General features: G+C 57.8%; 3 protein-coding genes across 4 annotated transcripts; 2 read left to right on the top strand and 1 right to left on the bottom strand.

Annotated features, from left to right (window-relative positions):
* Positions 1-904: 904 nt before the first annotated feature.
* Positions 905-2295, top strand: EIF1 (eukaryotic translation initiation factor 1). Its single transcript, XM_065039443.1, has 4 exons — positions 905-1106; positions 1373-1536; positions 1670-1771; positions 2074-2295. The coding sequence occupies exons 1-4, from the start codon at positions 1076-1078 to the stop codon at positions 2116-2118; spliced, it is 342 nt and encodes a 113-aa protein (XP_064895515.1). The 5' UTR covers positions 905-1075; the 3' UTR covers positions 2119-2295.
* Positions 2296-6289: 3994 nt separating this feature from the next.
* LOC102096397 (gastrin/cholecystokinin-like peptide) lies at positions 6290-7362 on the top strand. 2 transcript variants are annotated; one of them, XM_065039445.1, is made up of 3 exons: positions 6290-6547; positions 6822-7024; positions 7130-7362. In XM_065039445.1, exons 2-3 carry the CDS (start codon positions 6832-6834, stop codon positions 7240-7242), a joined length of 306 nt encoding a protein of 101 aa, XP_064895517.1. In that variant the 5' UTR covers positions 6290-6547; positions 6822-6831; the 3' UTR covers positions 7243-7362. The 2 variants fall into 2 exon arrangements, with proteins under 2 accessions (XP_064895517.1, XP_064895518.1); XM_065039446.1 differs by having other exon boundaries at positions 6789-7024.
* A 66-nt stretch (positions 7363-7428) lies between these two features.
* HAP1 (huntingtin associated protein 1) lies at positions 7429-17794 on the bottom strand. The gene is made up of 15 exons (XM_065039258.1): positions 15072-17794; positions 13062-13138; positions 12812-12928; positions 12220-12320; positions 11963-12071; positions 11749-11827; positions 11514-11644; positions 11354-11428; positions 11135-11272; positions 10989-11056; positions 10730-10897; positions 9913-10226; positions 9597-9815; positions 9110-9212; positions 7429-8336 (listed from the first exon to the last, which is right to left on the bottom strand). The coding sequence occupies exons 1-15, from the start codon at positions 15169-15171 to the stop codon at positions 7937-7939; spliced, it is 2199 nt and encodes a 732-aa protein (XP_064895330.1). The 5' UTR covers positions 15172-17794; the 3' UTR covers positions 7429-7936.
* Positions 17795-18650: the final 856 nt, after the last annotated feature.

Here is an 18650-nt window from a genome sequence, read left to right as displayed (position 1 = left end):
TACGGTGTGTTTCAAAACATAACTTGGGGCATTATTATGCATTTTGGGGCATTACTGAGTGTTTTGAAACATAATTTGGGGCATTACTGTTTTGAGGCATTACTGTGCATTTTGAAACATAACTTGGGACATTATTGTGCATTTTGGGGCATTACTGAGTGTTTTGGGGCATTACTGAGTGTTTTGAAACACAACTTGGGGCATTACTGAGTGTTTTGGCGCATTACTGTGCATTTTGAAACATAACTTGGGGCATTACTGAGTGTTTTGGGGCATTACTGAGCGTTTTGAAACACAACTTGGGGCATTACTGGGTGTTTTGGGGCATTACTGTGCATTTTGGGGCATTACCGTGTGTTTTGGTCACTGTGAGCTGAACTGCCCTGCCTGGCAGAGCCCAGACCCTCTCCCCAGGACACGGGCCGGCGACCAAACGCCTCCCACACCCGCGGGAGCCCCGTGGGTCCCGGTGATCCCTCCGACACCCTTCAGCCTTCCAGCAGCTTTCGCCCGTCGCTTGTCACACGCTCCGGGAACCAGGCCCCACGCCACGGTCTCCCTCCCCGTGCCCCGCAGCCCGGGCTGCCCGGGCCCAGCGGGCTGCTCTGCGGGCAGAGGCCGCGGGCGAGGCCGGCGGGGCGGACCGGGGGCGGTGGGACCGGGGCGGCCCCGAGGGGTCCCCGAGGCCCGGGCACAGCGCGGCCCCAGGCCCTGCCGGCCGCCCGCCCGCCGCACTGCGCATGCACCGCCCCGCGCGAGGCCGCCCCCCCCCCCCGGTTGGGCCTCCACCGCGCATGCACCCGCGCCAGCCGGGGCGCGGCCGCGCTCGTTCGTGCGGCGTGACGCCCTGCCCGGCGGCCAATCGCCGCTCTCGCTTCCCGTGCGTGCTTGCGTCACACGGAGGCGGTATATAAGCGGGCGGCGCCAGTCCCGCCCCCCTGATAGCGTCTCCAGCCGCCGCTGCGAGAGCATCACCCGCCCAGAGCCGCTCGCTCCGTCGCGTTCCGCAGCCTTCGCCGCCGCCTCCGCAGCCACCGCCGCCGCAGCCTCCGCCGAGGGAAGGGAAGCGTATCGTATGTCCGCTATCCAGAACCTCCAACCCTTCGGTGAGGCCCTTTGTGCGGCGGCCGGTTCGGGCCGGGGTGGGGGAGCGGCCTGGCGGCCCCGCCCTGGGGCAGCCCCGCCCCGTGGCGCAGTTGCTATTCCAGGGGCCGGTTGCGTCAGTCCCGCGGGGGTGGGGGGGAGGCGGGAAGGGGCGGGACGTGTTCGTGATGGTCGGGCTGGGCGACCAATGGGGAGCCGGGCGGGGTGTGACGGGTGGGTTGCGCGGCCAATACGGAGCGGGGCGGGGTGTGACGGGCGCTTTCCGCAGACCCCTTTGCTGATGCAAGTAAGGGTGATGACCTGCTCCCCGCCGGCACTGAGGACTACATCCATATAAGGATCCAGCAGCGGAACGGCAGGAAGACCCTCACCACAGTCCAGGGCATCGCGGATGATTACGATAAAAAGAAACTGGTGAAAGCCTTTAAAAAGGTGGGTGCTGCGAGGAGGTCGCTGGAGAAACCCGTGATGCTGGGGTGTGGATTCTCTGGGGGGCTGTGGCGGCACCTGGGAGCAGCGTTTGTGGTTTATGTCGTGCTAAAGGAGGCTTTTTTCTTTGTTGTAGAAATTTGCCTGCAATGGTACTGTAATTGAACACCCTGAATATGGAGAAGTGATTCAGTTGCAAGGTGACCAGCGCAAGAACATATGCCAGTTCCTCGTGGAGGTAGGATTTCTTTAGGCTGCCGCATGCATTAGCTGATTTTTAAACTGAATGCGAGTCTCTGTTTTAATGAGCATGCAGGTTCTAATTTTCTTAGTGTTAAAAGAGCAGGCTGATGGAGGAGGCTCTGTCTGCTCTTCTTGAAAGTCTTGCTTGAGGCAAATACCATCCAGCAAGATTCTGAAGCTGCAATCTAATCTCTATTCCATACTTTAGGGGGGAGCAGAAGTTTGCCATGTCTGTGTGGCTGCTCACAGAGGCTTGTCTGCCTCCATGTGCTGCAAAGTGCATTTTCTTTCTTGCAGATTGGACTGGCTAAAGACGACCAGCTGAAAGTCCATGGGTTTTAAGTGCCTGTGGCTCACTGAAGCTTTATGCAAGAAGATTTCCTTACCATGAAATTCCCACCTCTCCCTTGTCATAAGTTTAAAACCAGCCGGTTTGTGTAATGTAACGATCTTGGGTCCACTGTTCAGTCTGGACTAGTGTAATTCAGTAATGTAATAAACTGACACGAGCCCATGCTATCTCGTCTTGCTGTCCCTCATTTAACAGAGGTAAATCGGGCGTTTGGCGTGGTCCAGCCTGAAGCCAAAAGTAACCAGATGTTCCGAGTTAAGCCAAGGGACTGTCAGGCTGCCCGGATCGCTCCGCAGTCCAGCTGCTCTTCCAGCCCCGTGGATGGGAATTCTGGTGCTTCCCATGGTCCCCGACAGCGAGGCACCGAGTGGGAGCTGTGACACCACCTGGGGCCATGGTGCCTTCTCTCTGGGCAGCTCCTGGTGGCAGAGGGACGTGGGGACGCGTGACTTTGAACAAGAGGAGTGACCGAAGAGGGACTTTGAGGCTGGATGTTGCAGTTCAGGCCTGGCGGGTGCTGGTACCGCGTGAGCCCCGAGCTGCCGGGCTGGTGTACCCAAAGGAACCGTTACCTGGGGTTAAACTTCTGACAAGGGATCAATTTTGGACTAATATAACCGATGCCATTGTAGATAGAGCCGCAGAGCTTATGTGTCACTAGCAACCTGCCTAATGCCCTGTGAAAGAACAGATTTTTGGTTTCATTTTTAATGCTTAATGTATTTAAAGTCTTATTTAAATAAAAATGGTTTTCAAAAGCGTTTCCTTGGTGAATTCAATTGCATTTTAGAGCTGAAGTGCTTTGTGCTCTGTCACCAGTGACACTGGCTCAGCACTGCTGGTGCTGTTGGGTAAAACACCCTTTAGTGTTATGGGTACATCTGATGAATTCAGTCTGGGCTGGGCTCTTTTGGGGAGGTCACTCACCCTGTGTTGTAGGAGCAGTGGGAGCTGCCTGGGTGACCGCTCGCACTTCTAGCAGCTTTCTAAGAACTGAGTTTTGTTTGTTCACTCGCTGCCTGCAGTGATCCTGACTTTTCCCCCCCTTTTCCACGTGCTGCCATGGAGCACTCGGGTCACTTTGCTGCCATTTGCCTTCCTGCGAGACTTTGCTCTCGGAAACCAAATTGCTGCAATTAAGCAAAGAATTGAGTGCACGGACGCCCTTGTGCCCTTCCTGCACCTCGGGGATGGTGGCTGGGAGTTACCCCGGGACACAGCACAGTCCCCAGCTTGCTTCTGCTCCAAAAATGTCACTTCCCTGCCTGTGTTGGGACCTTTCTGAGCGCCCTGAGCCAGGACCTGGTGCTGCGGGCACAGGGTCGTCCAGGTCAAGCCACAACCAGAGCTGGAGACGCTGAGCAGTTGTGGGTCCGGCTCCAAACCTGCGTCAAGAAAGGGCCGAGCCCGTCGAACCACCGTGTCTCCATCACCCTGACGGCTCATTTGCCCTGGATTGAGCCATTAAAAGCCAGAAATTGCAAAACAATTTGTTTGTTCCTTGTTAAAAATCCACTCTGCAGAGCGAGCGATCGATGGGGAGGTGCCGGGCGCTGCTGCCTTCCTGCCCATTCAAAGCCCATTTGTTTTGGGGCTGTTTGAGGAGCAGCGGGATCGTTCTCTGTGAGCACCGGGGCACCGGCTGACAGCGAAGTGTCCCCAGAATGTCACTCACACCTGTTTTATTGAAGGAACGAGACAAATGTTCTCTGCAAATAGGAGAAGAGGGTAAATATGGGCAAGAGGAAGGATTGATGGTGAAGGAAAAGGTCGGTGGCAGCAGATGGGGATTTAGTGGGGGACGCTGTGCACGTCACCCGGGTGTTACTGGGTGTCCCCAGCTCCGGGGTCTGTCACCCCATGGATACTTGTAGTGACGGGGACAGTGGCCACGCAGATTGTCAATAGCACCATGTGTGTCCATACCTCACACGTGTGTCTTTATATCCATATCCACGTGTACGTACATATAGAGATACATATATAGATGATGATATAGATATAGATGATATAAATAGATATAGATATAGATATAGATATAGATATAGATATAGATATGGATATAGATATAGATATAGATATAGATATAGATATAGATATAGATATAGATATAGATATAGATATAGATATAGACACACACACACAAAGGTATATAGATACATGTGCATATATTATACACACACACATATATGCATAGTAGATATAGTGTACCTTTTATTTATCTGTCTTGATTCATGTATGTGTATATAGCTATGTGTGTATACGTATATATATACACATATACATATATATTTATATATATTTATGTTTATTTATATTTATATATATATTTATATATTTTTATATATTTTTATATATATAAATATATAAATATATATATAAATATATATATATATATATATACACACATATATATATATATATATACACACACATATATATTTATATAGGCACACCTGTGTGTGCATATATGTTTATGTGGCTGGAAACTCTGTGGGACAATTGACCCCAGTGGTAAATATGTGTGTGTGTGAATCTGCGTGTATAAAACCTGAGTGTGACTGTGGATGCACATATACACACATAAACGTGTATGTACATCTATACACACAGATATATGCCTGTATGTGTGAAACCATGAACACGCGCACCACTTGGTCTCCATCCATATCAACACAGGTGTGTGCATGTCTCTATAGTGCGCGCGCGCACACACACGCGCCAGCTCTAGAGCTCTCTCTGGCTCTATACATACATCATTCATACACATATATATATGTATGTGTATATATATATGTATGTATATGTATATATGTATATGTGTATATATGTATATATGTGTATATATGTGTATGTGTATGTGTATGTGTATGTATATGTATATGTATATGTATATGTATATGTATATGTATATGTATATGTATATGTATATGTATATGTATATGTATACACACACACAGATACACACACACACATATCTGTATATCTATATCTACATCCATATACATCTATGTCTTCATCTGCATCTCTGTCAAGATCTTTTATCTCTCTCTCTATATATATATGTAAAAATATATAATTAGAATAAATAATATCTATTATAAATAATAATGAATAATATATATTATATAATATACATAATATATAAATAATACATATTATATAATATACAGAATTATATATACCCTATATTTTATATTTTTATATATATATATATACACACACACACATTATATATATGCATAATTCTGTATATTTTTATATCATACATTAGTTATACTATATATAATTACTTCTATTATAATTGTTTTATAAAAATATATTAATTCTATATATGTGCATATGTATCTACATGCATATATAGCTGCTTGTGTGTGTGCGTGTGTGTATATATATGAGTCTATATGTACATACATCTGGCTGAATATCTATATACATATGTATGTGGGTGTGTAGAGCTATAGCTATAGGTGTGCGCACTTGCAGCTACATAAATACCTACACTTTTCTATAGACACACCTACATATGTAATCATGTTCCTGTGCATGTGTATGTATGCATGTGTCTCTGTGTATATATCTGATCAATCTGTGTGCATGCACTCTGCACGTGTGTATATGCATAGAACACATACAAACTTCTGTATCTAGAGCTATAGCTATATATATATATGTATGTGTGTGTGTGTTTCTCTATACACATACACCTGTATGTGTATTCTACACATTCATCTAAATACCTGTATGCAACACACACAAATGTACCTATGGAGAGATAACATAGTTCTGCAGTTACTTCTGCAGACACAGAACGACAGCCCTTTGTCTCATGTACTCTGCAGAAATAAAAACGTGCGTGCATGTGTGTATTAATATGTAAATATATACACACACACATATATATATGTGTGAATACACACACACACACACACACACACACACACAGAGATATACATATAGATGTGTGTGTGTGTATATATATATATATACACACATATATATGTATGTGTGTGAATATATATACACACACATATAGACATACATATACATGTGTATATACATATACATATACATATACATATACATATACATATACATATACATATACATATACATATACATATACATATACATATACTTATACTTATACTTATACTTATACATATACATATACTTATACATATATGTAAACGTGGAGCCCTAGAAGCCCATATGTCTGTGTCGTTGTGTCCGTGTGTGTGTGTCCATGTCTCTGTGTGTGTGTCCTTGTACCCATGTCTGTGTGTCCGGGCACAGCCGTGTGTCCATACGGGCACAGCCGTGTTCCCGCCCCAGGGTGTGCCGGCAGCCGTGCATTTAAAAGCGGGGCTGAGCAGGGGCTGCCCAGACGGAGCCACCAGTGAACCCCGAAGCCAGCAGGTGAGTCCTGGGGGGACACGGGGACCTGCCGGGGGGCGCTGAGGACTTGGGGACCGACTGGGTGAGAGGGATGGAGGGAATTCGGGCACCAGATGTGAGGGATGGGCGAGGAGGATTTTGGAGCCACCTGGGAGGGATGGAGGAGACTTTGGGACCACTGGGATGGACGGAGGGGACAGTGGGGCACAGCACCCTGCTCGGGTCACCGTCACCGCAGGCTCAGCAGGTGACCCCAGTTCAGGGGCTGCAGCCTCCGCTCCCCATCCCCGCGCAGTCTCAGAGCCATGAAGGTGAAGGTTTGCACCATCCTCATCCTCACCATCATGACAACGGGCGCTCTGTGCCGGCCCGCGGTGCCGAGCGCTGCGGGGGAACCTCGCCGGCCCCCCACCAGCCTGATCCGGCGGGACTGGCCCGAGTCCCTGTCCCAGGAGCAGCAGCACCTCATCTCCCGGTTCCTGCCCCACATCTTCACAGGTACCGGCCAGCACAGGGTGGGGAGTCCCCGGGGGGCCCGATAAGGCGCATCCTGGCCCCCCCATGACTCAGGGCAGCTCTGACCTGCTGTCCTTTCCCTGGCAGAGCTTGGGCACGTGCACGGGGACAAGGAGACAGAGGCTTTGCACGATCACTTCTACCCTGACTGGATGGACTTCGGCCGCCGCAGCGCTGAGGACTCAGGCGAAGCCGCGTAGTCGCCGTGCTGGCCGCGCCGAGCACCGGCACGCTCGGTGCACATCTCGGCACAATAAAGCTTTGGCACTACAGCTGCTGCTGCTCAAGTATTGCTGGGAAAAGCTGGGGAAAAACGCGTAGGATTTGTCCCCAGCACTGCCAGGGCACGTAGGGCAGAGACACAACAGCAGACACGGCACACAAGCTGCTTGGTGACTTCACATTTATTCAACAAGGGACAGGGCACAGCCTGGGGTGAGGGACACAGCTGGGGGGAGCAACAGCTACACCCTGAGAAATACTTTCTACAGGCATCCCCCAAGCTGGGCATCTGCTGCTATTCAACGGGCAGGAAAGAGTTTAAAACCACTGTTCCCTTTAGAATTCAGCCCAGGGTCCCCTCAGGACCACCCCTGCCCAGGCTGAGCATCGCCCTTTGCTGCAGCAGCCCCTGAAGGGCTGAGCTGCCCCTCACTCCTCTCCCAGGCTCAGCAGAAGCAGGAACAGTTTTTATTGCCAACAACCAGCTCGTGTGAAGGGTCTGTTCCCCCACAGCATCACCTCACGCAGCATAATGGGGGACCAGGGAGCGCCGCTCCAGAACCGAGTAGCACTGCGGGTTCATGTCCCTGCAGCTGTCCCATTGCCCACGGGCAGGTGATGAAGAGGATGGAGGATGCGTCTTGTCCCACGCTCATAGGCTCCACAGGCCCATCACGTCAGCGCACCCCGGGCTCCCCGGCGCTCTCCCCGGGCATAGGACATCTCTCCTCTGGCCACCACCTTGTCCAGCCCCAGGCGCCGCAGTTTGTCCACCAGGTTCAAGCTGAAGATGCTGCTGTGATGCTGGGGTCTGTCCTGCCCCCCCAGCACGGGGAAGGGTCGTGTGTCAACATGCTGGGGGAACTGGGAAGGGTGGGGGGGGTTCCAACACAACCCAGTCCCTGGCACAGAGGCAGAGATGCCCCGCACCAGCAAAAGTCTGATGAGTCCCATGGGGGTGTCAGGGCGTCCGGGGCCAGGTGCTGACACAGGGGAAGACGGTTCCAGCGAGGGGCTGCAGCTGCTCAGCCCCTCAAGGGGCCCACAAGAAGGCACGACGGTGTTATATAGACTGGAAGGGAAGAGAGAGGAGAGGTGCGGGTCAGTGGGGGGACTGACCTGGGGGGATGCCCGGCAGGGGCCATGGGGGCTCCGGCAGAGCAGGGACCCCCTTTCCTTCTTTATATACACATTCTCCTAACAAGCCTTGGGCTGTGGGAAACCCCCATGCTTGCAAAAGTCAAACAGCCCAAAGCTCATGGCATAGTGCTGGGGAGGATAGGGGGGCACAGCCATGGCCCCCACATTTCCCAGGCAGCCAGGGTGGGATGGGCACGGCTGCTGCTCCATGAGTGTTTTCCAAACATGCAGGGGTTTTGTCTAACAGTAAACTCAGCTCACAGTGAACTCAGCTCACACCAACCATCAACAAGCCTTGGAGGGACTCATTAGTGCTAAGCCACAGTGCTCATTAATTAAGCAGAAGGGGGGCTCTGGCCCCTGCCCAGAGAAAGGTCCTGGTTCCTGCACAAGTCCAGGGAGAAGAAAATCCATGTCTGCTCGCAGGGACAGCAACTCCCCATCAGTACCAGGAGCAAACGCTGCTCTTGCCCCAGGGTGAGCCCAGGCTTGGTGCTGCAGCACAGAGGTGGGGGGGCTGGTGCCAGTCCCCCCGGGGGGTGCACAGCCTTGGGTACATGCCTGCTTGAGCAGCCACAGGCAGGAACATTAAGTGTCAAATATTTCTCCTTGAGCTGCACGGAGCCAGGCGGGGGGGAGGAGAAGGTTGGGGGGAGACAGCAGGGACTGGGGGCGGTGCAGGCAGCACAGGGCCACACACCTTACCTGGGTGTCACCGTGGTGAGAGCGGTGGTGGGGTGGAGGATGTGGCAGGTGGTGATGGTGAAGGTAGACGGGGTCTGGGGGAGGTTGTTAACAGAGAGGAACACTAGAAGGGACAGGAGACACTGGGTTAACAGGGAAGGGGTGGGCACAACATGGGTCGAGATAAAGCTCTGGGGAGACAGGAAAGCCAAAGCTGCCACCACCAGCAGAAAGCTGCATGCAGGGGACACCGCGCCAGCAGCATTGGGTGCAGTGCTTGCTCAGAGGAGGGGGCTGCGAGCACAGGGGTTCACCCCCCCAGGACGGCTGCAGAACAGCCCTCGTGCCGCTGCAGTCGGAGCAGCCCCGCGGGGACAGAGGGGTGGTAGGGACAGGCTGCAAGAGGGGACAGCATGGGGGCGTGCAAGGGGCAGCGGGACATGGGAGTCCTGGGGGACACGGGCATCCTGGGGGACACGGGCCCTCCGCCCCCTTGCCCCTCGCTCACCCCCAGGGCGCTCCTTGGCTTTGGTGGGTGTTGAGGTAGGGAGCAGCTGGAAGGAGCTGGCATCCACATCATCCTCCTCCAGGTCGTTGAGGTTGTAGACCTCCTCCAGGTCAATGTCTAGCTGCCTGAAGTCTTTGGTGAGCACCCCAGGACGGGGCACCAGGATCCCACCCAGGTTGGGCCGTGCCAGCTGCTGCCAGTGGTGGAGCGTCACAGAGCCTGGGGGGACACAGCCAGCGGGGGGGCTCAGCTGCTGTTACAGGACCCTCCCAGCATCTCCAGCTTCGCACACCGGGACGTCCCCTCCACCCCTCACCTTCCAGGGGCTTCACGATCTGCAGCTTGTCAGGCAAGTAGGTGAGGGAGCCAAGGGAGAAGCCGGAGCCAGTGGTGAGCTCTGAGCCCCCCGAGTAGTGTGTTCCGGTGGAGACGATGCTCTCATTGGGGGTGAGGAAGCCGCTGGAGCTCTCTCCATCCCTCAGCTGCCAAAGCTTGTGCTCCCGCTCCGCCTCGAAGAAGGAGCGCTCCTGCGAGCCGTGGCTCTGCTGCCGCGCTGACAGCCGCTGCACCGCTGCCTCCAGGTCCTGCCGGCCCGGGGCCGCCCGGGGCTCCTCTCGGGTCCCCTCACCGCTGCCAGAGGGGACAGTGTCAGGGTGCTGGGGCCACAGTCCTGCACTGCACCATCCCCTTATTGCTGCACTTGCCATCCCCTTGCCCCAGGCTTGCAGCATTGATTAATGCCCTGATGCAACCAACACATGGTAGGGAGAGACTTTTTAGCAGGGCCTGTTGAGGCAGGACAAGGGGTGATGGTTTTAAACTAAAGGAGGGAGATTCAGGCTGGACACAAGGAAGGAATTGTTGCCCTGAGGGTGGTGAGAGCCTGGCCCAGGTTGGCCAGAGAGGTGGTAGATGAACCATCCCTGGAGACATCCCAGGCCAGGCTGGATGGGGCTCTGAGCAACCTGAGCTGGTGAAGATGTCCCTGCTCATGGCAGGGGGGGCACTGGATGCGTTTTAGAGGTCTCTTCAACACAGTGTTCTATGATTCTAACATCTTGCCAATGCCCCAGGTCCTCGCAGGGGCAGCAGCTCCATCCCACCCAGCCCGATCCCCCCACTGTGGCACTCACTGGGTGCTCTCTGAGCCAGAGCAGCCGGTGTGGGGGGTGTTGGCCCCCCCAGAAGGAGCAGCCGACAACTGCTTGGAGCCCGGTGTGTTGTGGGGAGACTCAGAGCAAGACTTGGCTTTGGCCACCTGGTTCACTGCTTTCACCGTCTCAAAGACACGCCGATAGCTCCTGTGGGCAGGAAGCGGGCAGGGATGGGCCCCCCGGGCAGGGACGGGCCCCCCATCCTGGCCCAGCACAAGCCACCCATGCCAGCACCCACTTGTAGTCCGAGGAGGAGCTGTCTGTCCCTTTCCTCATCGTCCCCTTGATCTCAGCTGCCAGTGAGTCCTGGAGACACAGGGGACCAGGTGTAAGCAGAGGGGGGGAGCAGAGCCCCCCCCAGGCCTCCCCGCACCCCCCACTCACCACGGGCAGGAGGCTGGGGGCAGCGTAGCGGCTGACGGTGCTGTTGGGCAGGCTGCGGCTGCGCAGGCTCTTCACCTCCTCCTGGGCTTCCTGCAGCATCCCCCCGCACTCCGCGTACTTCTCCTGCAGGTCCCGCAGCTGCGGGCAGGGGCACAGCTCAGGCACAGCAGGACCCCCCCAAAACCAGGGCACCCACGGCTGGTCCCTCCCCACGCTCACCTCTGTCCGGAGCTGCTGCTGCACCTCCTTGGCCACGGCCAGGTGCTGCTGGAGCTCCTCCACCTCCGAGCCATACTGGGGGGTAGGAATGCGCAAGATCAGGCAGCTGTGGCCCCCCCCGCGCCCCCCAGCATGTCCCCGGCATGGGGGGAACGCTCACCGCGCGGCACTTGTGCTGCAGGTCGGCCACCTGCGCCAGGAGCTGGCTGATCTCCTCCTGCTGCCGCGCCGCGTCCTCCGCCTTGCGCGCCAGCTCGTCCGAGAGGTAAACGACCTGCTGGCTCGCTTCGGCTGGGGAAAAGCCGTGGTTCCGTCACTGCCAGAGCACAGCGCCCCAGCCCCCGCAGACCCCCCGACCCACTGAGGAGCTGCCCCCCCAGCCCAGCCCCACGTACAGAACTGCTCCACACAGTCGATCATCAGCTGCTGCTCCTGGTCCTCATACTGAGATGTCTCGGTTGTGATGTTAGTGGCCTGGGCAAGAGTGTTGGAGGGGCTGAAGGTAACAGGTGGGACCTCCAGCCTCCCCGAGGGCCAGCGCGGGTACCCTGGCAGCGAGGGGGGCATGGGGAGATGGGGAGGGGGATCCCACCAGCCGGCTCCACTCACCTCCATGCGAAGCTTCTGGTTCTCCTCCTCCAGACACCTGAGTTTCTGCTGCAAGGTGTCATACTGGAAGTACTGGTGCAGGGACAGCGAGGACTCATGCCGGCGCAGCCTGGGGACAGCAGGGAAGGCGCTGAGCACCCACAGTGCGGGCAGGATGGGTCTGCCCACCCCCACAGCTCCCAGGCAGGCATCTGCAGCGACCCAGCTCTGTGGGGCTGGACCCACAGCTGCCGTGGGACAAGGACCCTGAAACTCACGGCGTGGAGGTGGCGGAGGTGGGCTCGCTCTCCTCCGTCGTGGTGGTGTAGAAGTGGAGCAGGTCGTCCCGCATGGAGACCTCATGGCGCAGCTGGGCGATCTGGGAAGGGACATCGGCACATTGACATGTGTCAGTCATAGAACCATTTTGGTTGGAAAAGACCCTCCTCGGGATCATCGAGTCCAACCTCAGCATCACTCTATCACTCCCTAAATGGTCTGAGGCTCTAACCAGGGCAATAAGCTTTTTCTGCCTTTAACCTTGGCAGTGAGGCAGCACTTGCCTCAGAAGTGGGTCAGGCCTGATTATTGAGTGAGCCTTCGATGGAGGATGCGGGGTGACATTGTCACCTCCTACCATCTCCCTCAATGTTGTAGTTTAGCTCCTGCTTGCAAGGCCTCAACATATTCAGCAGGTCTGGACACTCCTCCTTCTAGACGGGGCAGCAACGTGCTGCCATTGCCCCCTGGTCATCACTGCATTCCCCATCCAGGGTCTCATCCATTAGGCCACTGGGACTCCACAGCAAATGGCCACCACGTCCATCCCCAGGTCACCGAGGCCAGGACCTTGCACCCAGGGACCGCTACCTCCTCTTTGGCCAACTCCAGCTGCTCCTCCAGGAGCTCGTTGCGCTCGGTCAGGCTCCGGTTCTGCTTCAGCAGGGACTGCCCGATGCGCGCTGCCAGCTCCAGGTCCCGCTCCTTCTGCGAGGGGCAGGTCTGTGTCAGCCAGGGCCCGTCCCCTGCTCTGTCCCCTCTTTCCCTCACCCATCCCTGCACCCCCAGGGTCTCACCAGCCCCCCGCCCAAGCCTGTGCACAGGGAGGGCACCAACATACCTCATCCAGCAGGTTGGTGACTGCATCAATGTCATGGTAGGTCTTGGTGATCCGGGCCACCCGTTCAGCGCACAAGACTGGGGGAGAAGGGTGAAGGGTGAACCCCTGCATTGCTCAGCACTGTGCCCCCACTGCCTCCTGCCCTGTGTCACCACTTCCCATCGCAACCCCCAGGGTTGCACGGCAGAGGGAACAGGAGGTGGCTGCTGCAGGTGGCACAAAGCTGCTCCACACTGGCCACCAAAAAGGACCTTTTACCTGCTTAGCAGCACCAGCCATGGCGTGGGGCAGAGGCAGGCAGGGATGCTCAAAGCAATGAGAGCATCACAGGAAGCATGGTGCTCCCAATTCACCCCCCAACCCTGCCCACATCCCTGGGGCAGCAGGTAAGATCCCCCCCTCACTGAACCCACCACCCCAACCCAGACACAGCTCCAGCCCCGCCACAGGATGCATGGATGGGAAGGAGGGGTGGGAAAGGCAGATGGCAGAGACAGAATCGGAGGTGACATCTCCAGTGAAAAACAGGCTGGAGCTCCAGTATATATAGCGGTGGGTGGCACCACGCTGAGCCAGGCTTGCAGGCAGCGTCCCCTCCAATCTGTCCCCAGCCCCCTCCCCCAGATCTCCCTCCGAGGAGCCAGCCCTGCCCTAGTTTCTCCAGGGAGACGCTGACCAAGGCAAAGCCAAGCACATCCTTTCAGGACGCTGCACCTCCCACCCACCCCAACGTCCCTCCAGCTGCAGCAACGCAGCCATCGGCACTCTGAGCACCAGGGGCAAAGGCAGCTGCAGGCAGGTTGCCTCAGAAACAGGCAGCTGCCTACGATGCCAACACACAGCGCTACGGCATCAGGCTTGGTCCCAGCAAAAGCTTTGCCTCCTCCTCGCCGCTATCTGGGTCTCTGGCAGGGAGAGGTGGCCCGAGGATGGGGACGTCTGTCCCTCCAGCACCAATCTTGCCAACTGCACCTGCAGAAGCTGCCAGACAGAGCCAGGCAGGCACCCAGATGGCAACGCTGGGGCTGCGCGACAGGAGGGAGATGGCAGTGAGCACGAAGCCCCGGGCCCTGCCTGCACCACACAGCCACTCCTGATCGCTCCCTTCTGACGTCTGACTGCTCCAAGGTCACACGCCTCAGTTTCCCCCGGCAGAGCGGTGCCTGGGCCGCGTCCCCAGCCACGGGCGTGCACCCCAGCCGGGCAGACAAAGTGGGTTAACAGGAGGGCTCAGCCACACAAATCCCATTACGCTGCCCCAGCTGGGGTTGTGTAATGATGTGCCCGTTGTCATAGCAATGCCCCCACTTGCCAACCCTGTCCCCATCCTGCCCCCACCGCCCTGGGTGCTGGCCCCGCACCCCAGTGGGCACACACGCCAGCAGGCACGTCCGCAGGGAGAGGGGCCAAGCGCACCCCCAGCCTCACCCCCCTCCCCACGCCCCAACAGAGCTTGCTCCCTGCAGGGGTCCCCAACTGCACCTCATCAGGCCCCTGAGCCGTTAATTGGAAATAATTAGAGCATGAGCATCGTTACGGTTGGAGCAAGCAGCAGGCCCTGGGAGGCACTGGGGGCTGCAGTGCTGGCAAACATGTAAACACCCGCCCCATCCACGGGCCTGATCCAGCATAATGAAGGGACCAGTGCAATTCAGGGATCTGTATCCCATGGAAGGGCAGACCCCATGGGCACATGCAGACCCAGCGGGCACCCCTTGCCCCATCCCACGGGAGTGGTGACAACCCTCGCTGGGGTCAGGGTGACCCAGGGGGCCTCCACGGGACCAGGCAGCAGCTCCCCCGGGATGGAGCTCCGCCACCCTGCAGCAGGGAGGAGGGAACACACGAACGGGAAGGGCGACAGCACCCACCCAGGTAGAGACCGCGATCCCCCGTTCCCCCGACCCGCTCCGGACCAGCCCCAGCTCCGCTCCGCGCTCCCTGGCCCCGCCGCAGCCGCGCTCCCGGGGCCGCCCCGGGCGTCACCGGACCGAACCGGGCCGCCCTCACCTTCCTCCAGCTCCCGGGCGATGGGGTCGGCGCCGCCACCCCCCGGCTCCGCGTTCCCGTTCAGCTCGTCGTAGGCGGCGGGGCTGCTCCAGATCTCCATGGTGCGGAGCCAAGCCCAGCTAAGCCGAGCCCACCGCGACCAGCCCAGCCGGCCGCTCCCGCCCCTATTTATAGGGTCGCTCCGGCCGAGCGCACCTGCCTGGGCCGGGGGCGGTGCCGGGCGGGAGCGGGGCGGGGGCGGAGGGGCCGGGGGGGGCCGGGAGGGGACCGGGGGCTATCCGCTCCACCCTCTCCGCCGCGGCGGGGATCGGCTCGCTGCGGCTGCACAATGCCCCGGGCACCTTGGGGACATGGGGACAACAAGCACCCCAGGACCAGGCTCCCTTAGGGCACCCTATAGACATGCACCCCATTACGTACCCCAGGACCAGACTCCCTATATTGGGGCGCCCTGGGGACTCATCAGGACAGTCCTGCTCAGCCTCCCAGCCCATGGACACAAGAGTCCCCATGGATGGTGCTGAGCACCAGCTGCTTAGAGGGGACACTTGGGGGTCACTGATGCCCAAGTAGCAGCTTTGTAAGGCTGATCCCAGCTGCACAAACAGTTTCTGTTCCTTCAGAGGAACAAAGAGAGGTTCAGGTCCTTCACGCTAAACCCAGCTAGTGTGCAGGGCTGGGGTCCCCGTGATGGTCACATCATGTCACACCACAGGACAGCCTTCGCCAAAGCTCCCTGTCCTCTTCCTGACCAGCCTTACTCTTCATCCCAAGCCCATCCCCAGGCCTGGGTCCCCCCATTGTCACCAACACAGCTCACTGCAAATCCTGCACGTTCGAGTGTCCAGCGCAATGCTGGGACGTGCCAGGTCTGTGAGCTGGGAAAGGGCTTTCCCAACCCACTCCAACCTGCCCCACTCAGCACCCCCATGCTCTGAGCATGGGCTGGCACAAATCTGGCCCCCCATGCCCTGTCCATGCTGCCCCACGGTCCCTGGCTGGCATCCCTCATAACCACACTTGTGCAGAGGCAGCGCCGAAGCAGGAGAACTGAATAAATGATGCTGTGCTGAATTATGGAGGAGCTGGCTGGCACGTAGCACAAGCCTCACAGGCGGGAGGGCGGCGGGGTGCGCTGAGCACCCCACGCTGCAGCACCACGGTGCGCTGCCTGCACCCATTGCCTGCCCCAGTGTGGCTCCTCATTAGTACCAAACTAATCAACGAATCGATGAGGCTGGGGCTGCCCCGTAGCAGTTCACTATGCTGTTATTTTCCTAATGGACTCCCACCCACCAGGATCCTGACCCCAAACCACATCCTGCCATAACCACTGGGACCCTCCTGGAGCTGGGGCCGGAGCCAGGCGACCTCAGACCCGGCCTCTCCCTCCTCGCACCAGAGTTTTTCCTGGTGACGGCAGTGTGAGGGCAGGGACCCAGCCAGCTCACCGGGCACCCCCCGGGCACCCCAAGGACACAAAGTGTGTGTCTTGGCATGGACAGGGCAGGAGCCGCTTCTTCCTAATCCCCTGCCCAGGGATTTGCTTCTCCGGCCAGGTCTCCCGTGTCTCTGCACAAGCAGATTACAGGGGGCTATTTCTGATGGCAGCTTAATGGTTTGGGTAAAGGGATGAGACAGTGCAGCCCCCTCCACGCTGGCACATGCAAGTGGCACCGGAGCCATGGAGAAACGTGACCTGTGGGGCTCCCAGGGACAAGCACGGCTGTCCCCACGGAGAGGGGATGGGGGTGCCTGGGGTCCTGCTAAAATCCATGGCAAGTTAATGGTGTTTGGGGCTCAACCCCTTGCACTGCTGCTGCAGGGGAGGGGGTGCTGATGTCTGGGGGCTGCACCCCACTGCCTGCTGACCAGGGAGGAGCGCAACTGCATGGGGAGGGCTGCAAGCACAGGCAGGGCACAATGAGGGTTTGCCCCCAGCCTGTCGCAGGCAGGAGGGTGGGAACGGGGCCAACAGCAGGGCCGGGCCCGCAGCCCCATCTGTCTCCTGCTGCCCCACATCCATCCCCCAGCCCCTCACTCTAATCCTGCCCCCGCCACACGTGGGCCAGAGGCAGAAGCAAAGCAGAGATGATCCATCTGTGCCCCCCGCTGAACCCCGACCCCGCGCTGGGAACCAGCCTCGCTGCACAGCCACGAGGCATCACCCCTAACTGGCTGTGGGGCTGTGGCTGTCACCCCCCAAGCACCTGCACCCCACAGCTTCACCAGCAGCAGCAACCCCACCATCCCCTCGGCTGGTCCAGGCTGCTGTGCTTGGCGGGGCAGCAGCACCGGGGGCCACCAGCACATCCTGCACTGTCCCCCCACCATTGTGCCACCCCAGGGAGCCACAGCACAGTGCCTGGGATCAGGGACATGCAGAGGGTCCCTGGAGATGACAGTGGCTCTCTCTGAGCATCCGGCTCAGCTCAGACGAAGCTGCTCCCAGAATTAGCCCGGGATGTTCCAGGCGAGGAAATCCAGCCCGTCAATCCCGTGATTAGCTCCTGTGCTGCCCTCACGGCCTTCACCCAGCCCAGCCAGTGATGCCTGCACCGCTGCCTGCATCCCTGCCTGCAGTGCTGCCTGCATCCCTGCCTGCACCGCTGCCTGCATCCCTGCCTGCATCCCGCTGCTTGCATCCCTGCCTGCACTGCTGCCTGCATCCCTGCCTGCACCGCTGCCTGCATCCCTGCCTGGACTGCTGCCTGCATCCCGCTGCCTGCATCCCGCTGCCTGCATCCCTGCCTGGGCTGCTGCCTGCACCGCTGCCTGCATCCCTGCCTGGACTGCTGCCTGCATCCCGCTGCCTGCATCCCTGCCTGGGCTGCTGCCTGCATCCCGCTGCCTGCATCCCTGCCTGCACCGCTGCCTGCACCCTGCTGCCCTCACCAGCTCCGCGGTGCAGAACAAGGCACTCACGGAAATATTGCAGGGTCTCCTCGATCTGCCGGGGGGTGAGGGGAGGCAGGGGCTCTGGGGGGCCGGGGGGGACATGCAGCCAGTCGTCATGGTCGTAGCCAAAGATGGTGTCAGCCCGCAGCGTGTAGCGGGGCAGCTGCTCTCCCAGCAGGCTGATGATCTCCACCTCGGGGACATTGCCGCTGCACAGGTCTGGGGACAGAGGGACAAGCATCAGACAAGGGTGGGGGACATCTGGGAGGAGGGGATCCAGGGAGGGACATAGAATCCTCAGCCCCATCTGTCCCCTCGGCATTTGGGCTGGTGCCACCAGTTGATCTGCTCCCAAGGCCACTCATGTGGGGACTGGGGTGCCCCCCGAGGGGTGGCACACAGGGACCCCCTGCCCCAGCTCTCCTCTGTCCCCCCTCAACACCCCGCTTTCTGCGGGCAGGGTCCTGCTGCCATCTCCTGGCCACACTCTGCCCGGCCGTGTGGCACTGGGAACAGCAAGCCAGGGATGCCAGAGTGCGGTGACGGATGCCAGGATGGTGACTCAGCTCTGGTCACACAATGGGGACAGGACAAGGCACCAGCCCAGAGCTGCCCCAGCTCCTCATCCCAATGCCCAGTCCCCAGGGCTGCCCGCCGGCACTGCTCAGCTCTACCCACCAG

This window comes from Columba livia, chromosome 23, assembly GCF_036013475.1.
Source record: "Columba livia isolate bColLiv1 breed racing homer chromosome 23, bColLiv1.pat.W.v2, whole genome shotgun sequence".
Taxonomy (NCBI): Eukaryota; Metazoa; Chordata; class Aves; order Columbiformes; family Columbidae; genus Columba; species Columba livia.
Note: the sequence above shows the minus strand (reverse complement) of the source record. Positions and strands in the feature narration are given on the sequence as shown.